This window comes from Sylvia atricapilla, chromosome Z (genome assembly GCF_009819655.1).
Source record: "Sylvia atricapilla isolate bSylAtr1 chromosome Z, bSylAtr1.pri, whole genome shotgun sequence".
NCBI lineage: Eukaryota > Metazoa > Chordata > Aves > Passeriformes > Sylviidae > Sylvia > Sylvia atricapilla.
In genome coordinates this window covers 6,516,636-6,527,659 of record NC_089174.1, presented here as the reverse complement: position 1 = coordinate 6,527,659, position 11,024 = coordinate 6,516,636, and the positions used below count along the sequence as shown (strand labels likewise).

General features: G+C 50.1%; 1 protein-coding gene across 1 annotated transcript; it reads left to right on the top strand.

Annotated features, from left to right (window-relative positions):
• The first annotated feature begins 3,562 nt into the window (after window positions 1-3,562).
• TBX22 (T-box transcription factor 22) lies at window positions 3,563-9,928 on the top strand. Its single transcript, XM_066339897.1, has 8 exons — window positions 3,563-3,790; window positions 3,888-4,011; window positions 4,366-4,467; window positions 4,674-4,848; window positions 5,040-5,204; window positions 5,326-5,390; window positions 5,471-5,556; window positions 8,350-9,928. Exons 1-8 carry the CDS (start codon window positions 3,655-3,657, stop codon window positions 8,943-8,945), a joined length of 1,449 nt encoding a protein of 482 aa, XP_066195994.1. The 5' UTR covers window positions 3,563-3,654; the 3' UTR covers window positions 8,946-9,928.
• Window positions 9,929-11,024: the final 1,096 nt, after the last annotated feature.

Here is an 11,024-nt window from a genome sequence, read left to right as displayed (position 1 = left end):
TATTGCTCAGAGTGTGTCCCACCTCACATACACCCAGCGGGAAGAGAGATGCACCCACACCCAGTTGTAAACTTGACTACTCATCATTTAATTAATCACTGGAGAAGCAATGGCTGAGGCTCTTCTGGGAGCCAGGGTTTGAGTAATATGGCTCTGATCACAGATTGCAGGGCTGGAAACCAGGGTTTTCCCAAATGGGCAAGCATCTTCTTGCTGATGATTGGTGGAGCAGAGAATGAACAACCCTTGAGTTCATCCTGAACGATCATTGAATTTATCCGTTAGAACCAAAAATATCCACATACCAAATTTATAATTGCAGCTCTATATAAATCAGTGATGGAGTGGAGATATAAAAGAGATAATTAGTAGATGCATAATTGAGTTCGGGTGATATTAAAATATTACCCCTAAGCCAAAAGGCAGGTTTGGTTTACTTTGTTGGTTTTTTGGTTTTGTTTTGGTAAATGCAAAGCAAATCTTGGCAAAATCAAGCAATCTCCTAAAATCTGCCCCAAAACTGGCCAGGCAAGGCTGTGTTTGGAAGTTACCTGAGCGCTTTCACACATTAAGGGACAGTATTAAAAGATCATTTCCGAGTTAAGCAAACATTTCTGGCATATTGTGCAACACTTGCTTTAAAATTAACTTAATTATTCAGAACTTTATGCCAACTGGTTATTTGCTGGACTCTCTGATGACGGTAATTCAGGACATTCCATCCCATAATTCCATAAAGACAATAAGATTACAAAGCCCAAGCAGGCTCTGAGTCAGCTTTTGACAGATTAAAGCTCCCTAAGTCCCCTGAAAACCCCTCTCTGACACATTAATTTGACCTAAACCCTCAAAATGTTCCTGATTATATCATCTCAATCGGGCTTGATTTTTGTTTTATTTTTCAGTGTAGGAAATTAAAAAGGCTCGGTTGATCCCCGGCCAAGTCCTTGAAATGTGTTGCAATGCTGAGGAAATCAAAGATTACTCGAAATACTTTTTAATAATATGTCATGTCAGCAGAGATAAAGGTTCACACTCCATGCCCTCAGGTGGCTTCCATCAGGGCTGGCCAGGACCCGCCAGTCACCTTGAAACCATGAGCTTATGCTCTTTTAATTATGAACATGTTCATAAAATTTGATCAATTTCTCTTTGTAAGAAGAATTAAATCTGCATAGGTGGGGCTGATCCTGCCTAGGAGCAAGAGGTAACCCTAAACTTCCTTCCCCATCCACTTCTTGCCACAAGGGATCACAGAATGGTTTGAGTTTGGAGGGACCTGGCAGAACATCTAATTCCAACCCTCCTGCCATGGACAGGGAACCACTATCCTGTGGAATGACATTCCAGAGGATGGGCAGCAGGCTGGTCATTGTCCCACAGAGGCGTCAGGCAGGAGCACCTGGACATTCCTGTAGGAAACAAAACCACATCGGAGGCCACTGCTGACGGAGATCCGTGGAAGGATGGTGTAACACAAGGCCAAATCCACCCACAATCCTGATTACAACTATTAGACTTTGAGAAATTAGGATACCAACTCTCCACTCCCCAATCAGACTGCAGGTACTGCCCACACCAGAGCAGGCACTGGAGAAAGGCCAGCACCTGAAGAAGGAGGTGGCTTCCAAACAAGTGTCCAGGCTGAATGCTGAGCTTTGGCTTTTGACAGCTATATGTGCACCCCTTCACTTTCTCTGGGACCTTTTCCCTGTTCAAATCCCTGTCCCAGTGAGATATGACAGGAATTTGGTGTGTAAATGTGTTAAAAAAGGTGTGAGTATTTATAAATGTGTATTAACATCAATGGGCAATGCTCACCCTGAGCTGAGTGAGTGAGCGTCCTTGGGGTGGGGATTTGATTGAGGACAAAAATGTGAGTTTAGGACATTTAAGACACACATTTAGGAACAAATACTGGTGCAGAGAAGCTGTGGCTGCCCCTGGATCCCTGGAAGTGTCCAAGGCTAGGTTGCATGGGGCTTGGGAGGAGGCTGGGATAGTGGAAGGGGGTGGTAAGAGATAAGATTTAAGGTCCCTTCCCACCCAAACTACTCAATGTTCGTCACAAAGACAACCTGCTGCCAGCCCGAAGTTTGGGAATGCGTGCACCAGGACAGCGACTCTAACAAAGAAAACAAGAAATCCTGAAAAGTCTTGGTACATTTGGATGTACCAGTACTTCCCTGCAGCTCTGGGAGCACCTGGAAGCAGAGCACGGAATGCTGCACCCCATCCCCTGCCTGTCCCAAAGCCACAGAGCTCAGTGGCAACTCCCCCTTCCTCAACCTGCTTTCTCAGCTGGCCTGTGAATTTTATCCCTTTCCACATTTTTTTCCCGTTAAGGCTCATCTATCCCGGCTGACCTCCCCGGTGCAGGGAAAGGCTGCGGGGCCAGGGCTGCACAGGGGATTGGGGGGGTTGGGTTGGACACCCCCCTGCTCAGCGGGGACACCATCCTCCGCTCCCCAAAACCCACCTGAGCCCCAGAATCCCCTTTGCTGTGGCTCTGGGGAGGGTTCCTGGATGGAAAATAGATCGGCACGGGGGGTTCCAGCCTGGGCAGGGAGGGGAGGTTCCCGGAGCGGGGGTGAAAATGCCGCGCAGACCCCGCGCAGCGCTTTCCCTGCGCACCTGAGGGGTCCGAACGGAGCCCTCCGGCCCCGACCTTGCCCTGCCCGGCCGCGCAGGAGTTTCCCGGGACTCTCCGAATGGAAAACGGGGATTTCTGCCCCTAATTCATCGCAGCTGCTGCGGGCGGCGGGGCCGCGCTTTGAAGCGGAGCGGCGGTGGGGCGGGTGGGGGGTGGCGGAGCGGGCGGGGTTGCCTTAAAAAACACCCCAAAAACAACCAAACAAACAAAAAGCAAAGTAAAGAAAAACGGGAGGCAAAGGCGGAACCTCTGCCCGGCGCTGTCACAGCCCAGGGGTGGCACCGGGTCTGTCGTGGCGGCGACACGGGAGCGGCCGCGAGTGACCGGCCCGTGGGGGCAGCCCGGCGGGGCCAGAGGCGGGGCACGGCTCCCTTCTCTTGTATCCCCCTTTTCCCTCTTTTACTTTCCCCCCGTTTATTTCTCTTTACCTGCTTTTTTCTTTCTTTTTCTACCATTTTTTCTCCTTTTCTCCTTCCTTTTTGTAAATCTTTCCCCTTTCCCCCATTTTTTTCCCTTTTTTTTTTTTTTTTTTTTTTTTCTTTTTTTGTCCCTTTTGCGCTGGTTCTGGTTAAACGTTATTTGCACTTTTGTTGGAAAAGTGGCCCCTAGTGTGCAATTATGTCAAATTTCTTTGAGTTTTACAATTTAATGGAGAACAGTAACTCTTTTATTGATCCTAGACGGGGCCGGCTCCTCTTCCCCCTCTCCCCCCCACTCCTGTGGCTCTCCCCTCCCTCCCCCTCCTACCCCCCCTCCCCGTTACTCCCATGAAATGTCACTCAATGTTTCTTATGCTCCCACCAGTTTCCAAAACAAACAGAGGAGGCTGCAGCCGTCTATTGACTCAGTTGGATGCAAGAGGATCTCGCCGTGGCCGCTGCCCCCCGACGGGAGCCGTGCGGCGGCCGGGCGAGGGGCGCTGGGTGCCGGCCGGGATGGAGCCGCCGCCGCCCGCCTGAGCCCCGCTGCCGCCCGGGGGGACCCCAGGCAGCCCGTGCGGGATGGCGCTCAGCTCCCGGGCTCACGCCTTCTCGGTGGAAGCCCTGGTGGGACGCTCGGCCAAGAGGAAGGTGCCGGAGGGTCGCGATGAGGAGCCCGGCGCCGGCTGCCGGCCGGCTCGCAGAGCCCCGGAGGCGGGTGGGTACCGGAGGGAGCCCGGCGCGGTGGGGAGCGAGGGCTGCCCCCTGCCCCGGCGGCCTCCCGAGCCGGCCCCTGCCCTTTGTGTTTCCCCCAGAGAAGCGGCCCAAGGCCGGCGCCGAGAGCCGGACAGGCGGGGTGCAGGTGGAGCTGCAGGGCTCCGAGCTCTGGAGGAGGTTCCACGACATCGGCACTGAGATGATCATCACCAAGGCCGGCAGGTACCCCGGCCGGTCCCCGCCGCCTCGATCGAGCTTTGATTTTCCGTTTTTTTTTTTTTTTTTTTTTTTTTTTTTTTTTTTTTTTTTTGTGGAGGATGATGTTGCTTCTTCGGGTTTGGGTTTTTTGTTTGGGTTTTTTTGGGGTTTTTTTGTTGTTGTTGTTGTTTGTTTGTTTCGTTTCGTTGTCTGGTGTTTCTCTGTTCTGTTGAGATATTTCACTTAATTCTCCCCTTTTTCCCGCTACTTTCGTTTGAGTTCCATTTTCCTCCCTCCCGACGCCCGTTCCTAGTTTCGCAGCCTCTTTTCGCCCCGCGAGCGGCAGCTCCGGCTCAGCCGCTGTCCCTGTGCCCGCAGGAGGATGTTCCCCTCGGTCCGGGTGAAGGTGAAGGGGCTGGAGCCACTGCAGCAGTATTACATCGCCATCGACGTCGTGCCCGTGGACTCCAAGAGATACAGGTACGGGGTGGACGGGCGGGGACCCCCCACACCCACGCGGGACCTCCTGAGAGGTCTGCGACCCGTCCGCTCCGAGCGGGACACGGGGGTCACACAGGGATGCTGGGAGCGCCCGCACGCACCTATAGAATCTATAGGTGTGCGTGGGTATGCGGGGCAGGTGGGGACGGGCTCCCGCCGCCTGACGCGGTCCCGGGCCGGGCCAGGTACGTCTATCACAGCTCGCAGTGGATGGTGGCGGGGAACACGGACCACTCCTGCATCACCCCGCGCCTCTACATCCACCCCGACTCCCCCTGCTCCGGGGAGACCTGGATGAGGCAAATCATCAGCTTCGACCGAGTGAAGCTCACCAACAACGAGATGGACGACAAGGGCCACGTAGGTGTGGGGGAGCCGGGGAGGGGCAGAGCATCGCCCCGGGGCGCGGAGCATCATCCCGGGGCCAGCGCCGGCAAGGCGGGGGCCGGTCCCTCCGGGGATCGGGGCTGGGTCCTTCCCTGGTCTCGCCTCGGGTTTTCTTCCTGCCCTTCTCCCTCCGGGAGGGCTCAGCCGCCTGTCCCCCCGCGCAGATCATCCTGCAGTCCATGCACAAGTACAAGCCCCGCGTCCACGTTATCGCCCAGGATTCTCGCTTCGATCTAGCGCAGATCCAGTCGCTGCCGGCCGAGGGGGTGCAGACCTTCTCCTTCCAGGAGACCGAGTTCACCACCGTCACGGCCTACCAGAACCAGCAGGTACCGGGAGTCGGAGGGATGTAGAGCCCCGGGGGTCGGGGGGATGGAGAGCCCCGATGGCCGCCGCCGCCGGTCCCAGCCCGTCCCGCTCCCCAGTGGCCCCTTCGCTTTCACCCTGCAGATCACGAAGCTGAAGATCGACAGGAATCCCTTCGCCAAAGGTTTTCGGGACCCCGGCAGGAACAGGTAAGGGCCGGGGCCGCCCCGCCGCCGCCCCCCGCGCCCCACGGCCCCGCGGCTGCGTTCAACGCGCTCTCGCCCCGCAGGGGGGTCCTGGACGGGCTCCTGGAGACCTACCCCTGGAGACCCCCCCTCGCCCTGGACTTCAAGGCTTTCGGAGCAGACAGCCAGGGTAAGTGAATCCCGCCCGCTGCCTCTCCCGGCCGCACGCCCGGCGCTCCCCGCGGCGCTCCTCGGGGGGCTCAAACCATCAAACATAACCAGAAAACGAATCCCTGCTCTTTTTTTGGGAGTTAATGCCTTGTTGGTTTGGAAAAAACTCCTGTGGAAATGGAAGCGAGAAGCCGGGAAGAACAGGATGAGGGCGCGGGCTGCTCCAGCCCCCGGCTGAAACCAGAGTTAGATGGGCAGAAAAAAATATCTGAGTGTGCAGGAGGCTAATTTGGGGTCGGGTTGTTCCGGCTTTGATCCTGTTACACTAATTGCTTCCAACCGGGTTGGGAATATCAACTACAAACGTGGTAGTGGTGACCGCCCGTGCTTTCTGCAGCGGCAGCGTCCGCGCCGATAAATGCGTTATGCAACAGAAAATAAAAGTATCTGGTATCTAGTCGCACAGAAATGCAGAAAAGAGGAGGAATATTTTCGGGGAAAATGCTCTCCTTTATCCTGACAAGAGCAACCGGTCCTTTACAGCCCTTTTCCAGAAAAAAGGCTTCAGAAAGCAATTATTTGAAAATAGATTATTCATAGCGCCGAAGGGAAAGAACTAACAGGTCGTTTGCACACTGGAGCGCTCCAAGCTGGGTTTAAAGTCGCGAGTTAAACTCTCGTTTATGTCGGGAATTCTTAAAAGTCTTGGGACACACCAAGTCACCCCTGTGTCTGCCGGGAAATGCTGCAAAAAATCACAGCAAGAATTCATTTTCTGCAGGCATAGAAACGAGGGCACAAAGAAATCCGATTCGGGAGAAATTAAGAGGTTTATCAGTTGTAAAAAGAATTAAAATTATAATCATTAATTATTGATGATGGTAGTAGTAGTAGTAGGTTTATTAGTATTATTAGTAGGTTTTTAAATTAATTTTATTTTTAGAAAATATTTTATGTCAAAAGCCCTTCTTGAACTCATTTGCCGGAGGAGATGAGGTGGTGAATGAGCTGCATGAGGAATGAAACAACAGCAATTGCAATGTTAAAGATGCTAAAATGTTATTGTACATATAATATTGGAGCTACCTGAGATTTTTAGAATTTTTTTTCCTAGCTTAATATATTTGGTATTTCTCTTCAGGGTGGAATTCCTGGACTGATATAAATATAACAAAATCTGCAGTTCTGCTACTAATAAAATACATTTCTGAAGAAATGCTGTAAAACTGAAATCCCAAAATCCTAAAACCAGGAAGTAAATTAAAAGAAATTTTGATCTACATGCTGAACAAAAAAAAAAAAAAAATTGCCACAGAATTTTTATTTTTAAGCCTAATAGAAAGGGGAGAAAACATCTGTTCATCGATCTGTTCCATCGTTTCTGCTGCAACTCCCATTCCCAAACTTTCTGTGGAATTTGGGTGATATTATTGCTCGGAATACCACGCAGCAGATACTGACTCTGCTTTGCTCTGCTGTGTCTAACTATGTAGGGGTTTGCTTGCTGCCTCACACACAAATATCAGCTCAATCCCATATTTTACATGACCCAAAGTCCCTGAGCCCTGGAGGACATTAGGACATGTCCATGGAGAGAGAACTGGATCAGCCACTGACAGCAGCAGGGAAGGGTGAGACCTTCATGCCACAAAACCTTCCTGGATTATTGTGGTCAAGGGGTGACCTGTGAGAGTCTCTGCTTATTGGGAGTTTGGAAATTAATTTGCAACACATTCAAAATCTTTGTGGTTTTAGGTGGGTTGTTTTTGTTGTTCTTGTTGTTGGGGTTTGTTTTTTTTTTTTTTGTTTTTTTTTTTTTGTTTGTTTTTTTTTTTTTTTTTTTTTTTTTTTTTTAAGATTTGCTACACCAGCAGATGTGGTTCAGTTTTACAGTTGATTTCGGGTGGCTGGTTGTGTGTCAGGTCAGATCAGATCCCAGCCAGGCATTGTATTGGTTGGAACTGAATGTAAATATTAGCAGAAACAGAACCACATTCTCTTAAAACCTTTCCCAGTGATTCTGCTAAGAAACTAAAATAAGGGGCAGGAGGAAAAACCCCTCGTGAAGAATTTGGTAATGAGCATGCAGTGGATATTTGGCTCTCTCTCAGACAGGCAGGAGATGAAACCAGCACCTGTGTCGCACCAGGGCCGGCTGCTCCCGAGCACCATTCCCACCTCTGAGCAGCCATTCCTGTCTCTGCTTCATTTTTACTCCTTGGGGTTGCTTTTCTCCCGAATTCTGAAAGTGTTCATTCATCCCTTCCAGAAAGGAGGACGTTCACATGACTTGTGAGTTTGAATTTCTGGAGACACCGATAGCATTCAGGGGAATGTTTCAAATTGCTTGGGAAGCCAAGTGAAATGAGTCAATTCCTGTGAGCAGGAAGGTACAAAAAAAATTCTCCATCAAGCTGAATATGCTTTTTTGTTCTCATATCCAAGGGGAAAAATCTGTCTGGAATTTGCATGAAAAAAAGGTATCTGAAATGGCAATGGTGTGTGTATAGCAGGGGAGGGTTATTGGTCAGGCATCTAGGTATGGATCCAGGTGTGTGTGGAGCTGTGTTTACCATTATCCCAGTCCAAGGAATGGGATTAGACACGTGTGAATATTGTTCTTTGACAAATACCAGCTAACAATAACCATTTATGGATAGATCTTCCCGTTTTCCAGGAGCTGGTCTTTGGAGCAGGTTCGTGCTTGGATGGACACCGGCTACAGGGAGACCAGGAGCAGGAATCCTCCAAGGATTGCTTGGCTGTGGACACCAGTTATCCCAGCCTGGATGATTTCTGTTTTGCTTTCTAGGTGGGAGCTCCAGCTCTTCTCCAGTGGCCTCCAGCGGTGGGACCCCCTCTCCTCTGAACCCTCTGCTCTCTCCATCCTGCTCCCCTCCCACGCTTCACTTGCCTGCGAGCAACCTGGGCATGTCGTGCCCTGAGAGCTTCCTGCACCCCCTCAACCTGCCCCTCTACTACAAGATCTGCCCTACGAGCCTCTTGAGACAACAGGCGCTCCTCTTTCCGAGCCACGAAAAACTGGGAGCCTCCAACCCACACCTTTTACCCCACTTCATGGTGGATGTGCCCAAACTGTCTTCTCTGAAAAACGCCAAAGCCGAAGACTTAAATGCTCAGTGCCTACAAGCCCCAGGTTCTGCTGGTCAAATGCTGTATGGATTACATGCATCTGGAAACATTTTCCCATCAAGTCCCATTGCTCGGGAAGCACTTAATTGTTCTTTACATCCTCCATATGGCTTGTATGGTTATAACTTCTCTGTGCCATCCAGACTGATGAATGCAGCAGGGCATTTCAAAGTGAGTGACAGCATTCCGGCTGCTTTGAGGGACGGCAGATGCAATCACTCCAACTGGCACCCCACAATTAACCACTGCCTTTAGTGGGATCAGAGAATATTTCTGAGCTATGTAAAGCAAGCCCTTCCTTCCTTCATACCCAGGGGCTTGTTAGTTATTGACTTTGAAACACTGCATGGTACAGGAGTGGGATGGGCAGGCATTTAATCTTTTTTTTGTTTTGTTTTGTTTTTGTTTTGTGGACACAAGTGTTGTGTTGTTGGGAGGGTGGGGGATCTAGGAGGGTCTGAGATGACCCTGAGGGGATAGCTTTTGGCCACGTTTATGTCACAGTTGTAGGTTAAGAGCAAACTGTTGGTCACCTTTTTACTATTTGCACTCTTAAGTGGGGACATTGATGTCTGTATTTCTGCAACTCTGTTTTCTTTCTCTTGCTTGCCTTTAGTTAGCTCAGAGCCCTGGGGAGCTGCTGCTCACCCACTCAAGTTTTATCCCTAATTTCAAAGGGACTATCCAGGACCTGGATTTGGCAAAGGAGCCACATCTGGCCAAGCACTCAAGCTTGTTCTTAGGTTCCCTTGGCTCTAATGGGTCCTAATTAATGACATAAAATTCCCTCATCCTTCACAACCCAGATGCCTCCATTATCAGGGTGGGGATATAAATCCAAGTATCTTAAATCCAAGCATCTGCTGCCAAGGTGAAGAAAGACAGGATGAAAGATGGGTGAGGAGCTGGAGGGGTGGCCCAGAGCCCTCTTTTCCATGCCCCACCCTCCAGTGACACCAGCATCGGTGGTGCTGTGAGAAGGACAGGATGGAGTCACACATCTGTCTCAGGGTGGGATGGATCCATGCTGGGGACAAGGAGGATACACCTCGGAGAGTTGTGTGGGATGAAACACCCCCAGGAGCCCTGCAGGACAATCCTCTGACCCAGAGCTCTCAGCCCCAAGAGACACTGAAGATCCATGTGGGATCTCATCCAGCCTGTGGCTGAGGGAAGGGTAGGGATGATCCTGGCTCAGTCCCACAGGGAACACAAATCCTTTATGAAGAACAACTCTACAGGCCCTGGAACACGAGATTTTCAATTCCTTCCAAAATTCCTGTTTTCTTGTAACCTGTGGATATTCTGTTATTCCTGTACATAATCTTCAGCTCCCAAGGGCACCATGTAACTCACAATAAATCAGGACACAGGTTTTATTCTTTATTTGATCGATCTCTTCCTAAAGTCAAACTTATCACTTGATAGATGGCAGAGATTGGAAAATAAGGCTTGGCTGGGACCAGCCCCTTTGGGATTAATCCCATGTTTTCAAACAGAACACACAATATAGAGGGATTAGGCACAGGCCTAAGAATCAAAACTGATACCAGACAAAAAATTCAGAACACAACTAACAATATCAAAAGCTGCTAAATTAACAAAAACTACACTTCTACTTTCATGAGACTTTGATAAAATTCAGACAACATTGATTTCCTTAATTTTCCTGCTTTGGGTGTTCACAGAGCTCCCTGTGATGCCAGTATAAAATGGGGGATTGTGATAAATAGTCTGTACAACTGTAAAAATGAACAAACCTGCTTTCTCGGGCTGTTTCTTAGTAGTTTATCTCATTATTTTTATTAAAAAACAAAAATAAAAGAAAAAGCTTTTTTTTTCCTTGGGAGTCCTTATTTCCAGCATTGTTGCTGACTGAATTCTTGTGGCTGGCCCTGGCCAGGCTCTGTCCATCTGAGTGACCACGACCCAGCCCCCACATGTGGTTGTACTCCTGGGGAGCTGGAAGGCTCCTCCTGATCAGTCACGGATTGGTGCAGTGGGGAACTTCCAATTTTCCAAATATTTGCGGTTGCATAAGATATTCCAGAGTTGCTGGCCATGAGCTGTAATCCAGTAAATCAGTGTCTGGTTAAAAATGTGACTGATAATGACTGGGAGAGATATTTTTGGTATAGTGATTTGCTCCACCAGGAATGATGCTCGGCTGATTCCACTGGAATTGAGCTGGATCTCAAAGTGCCTCCATGGGTCCCGTAGGATCCCAAGTTTTGCCATCCTCCCTGATCAGAGCCACGTGGAAAATCCCAGGTATTGCCATCGTCCCACCCAGAGCCTGCTCCCTGCAAGGTCTGAGCATGTCCCAGGGGTGCC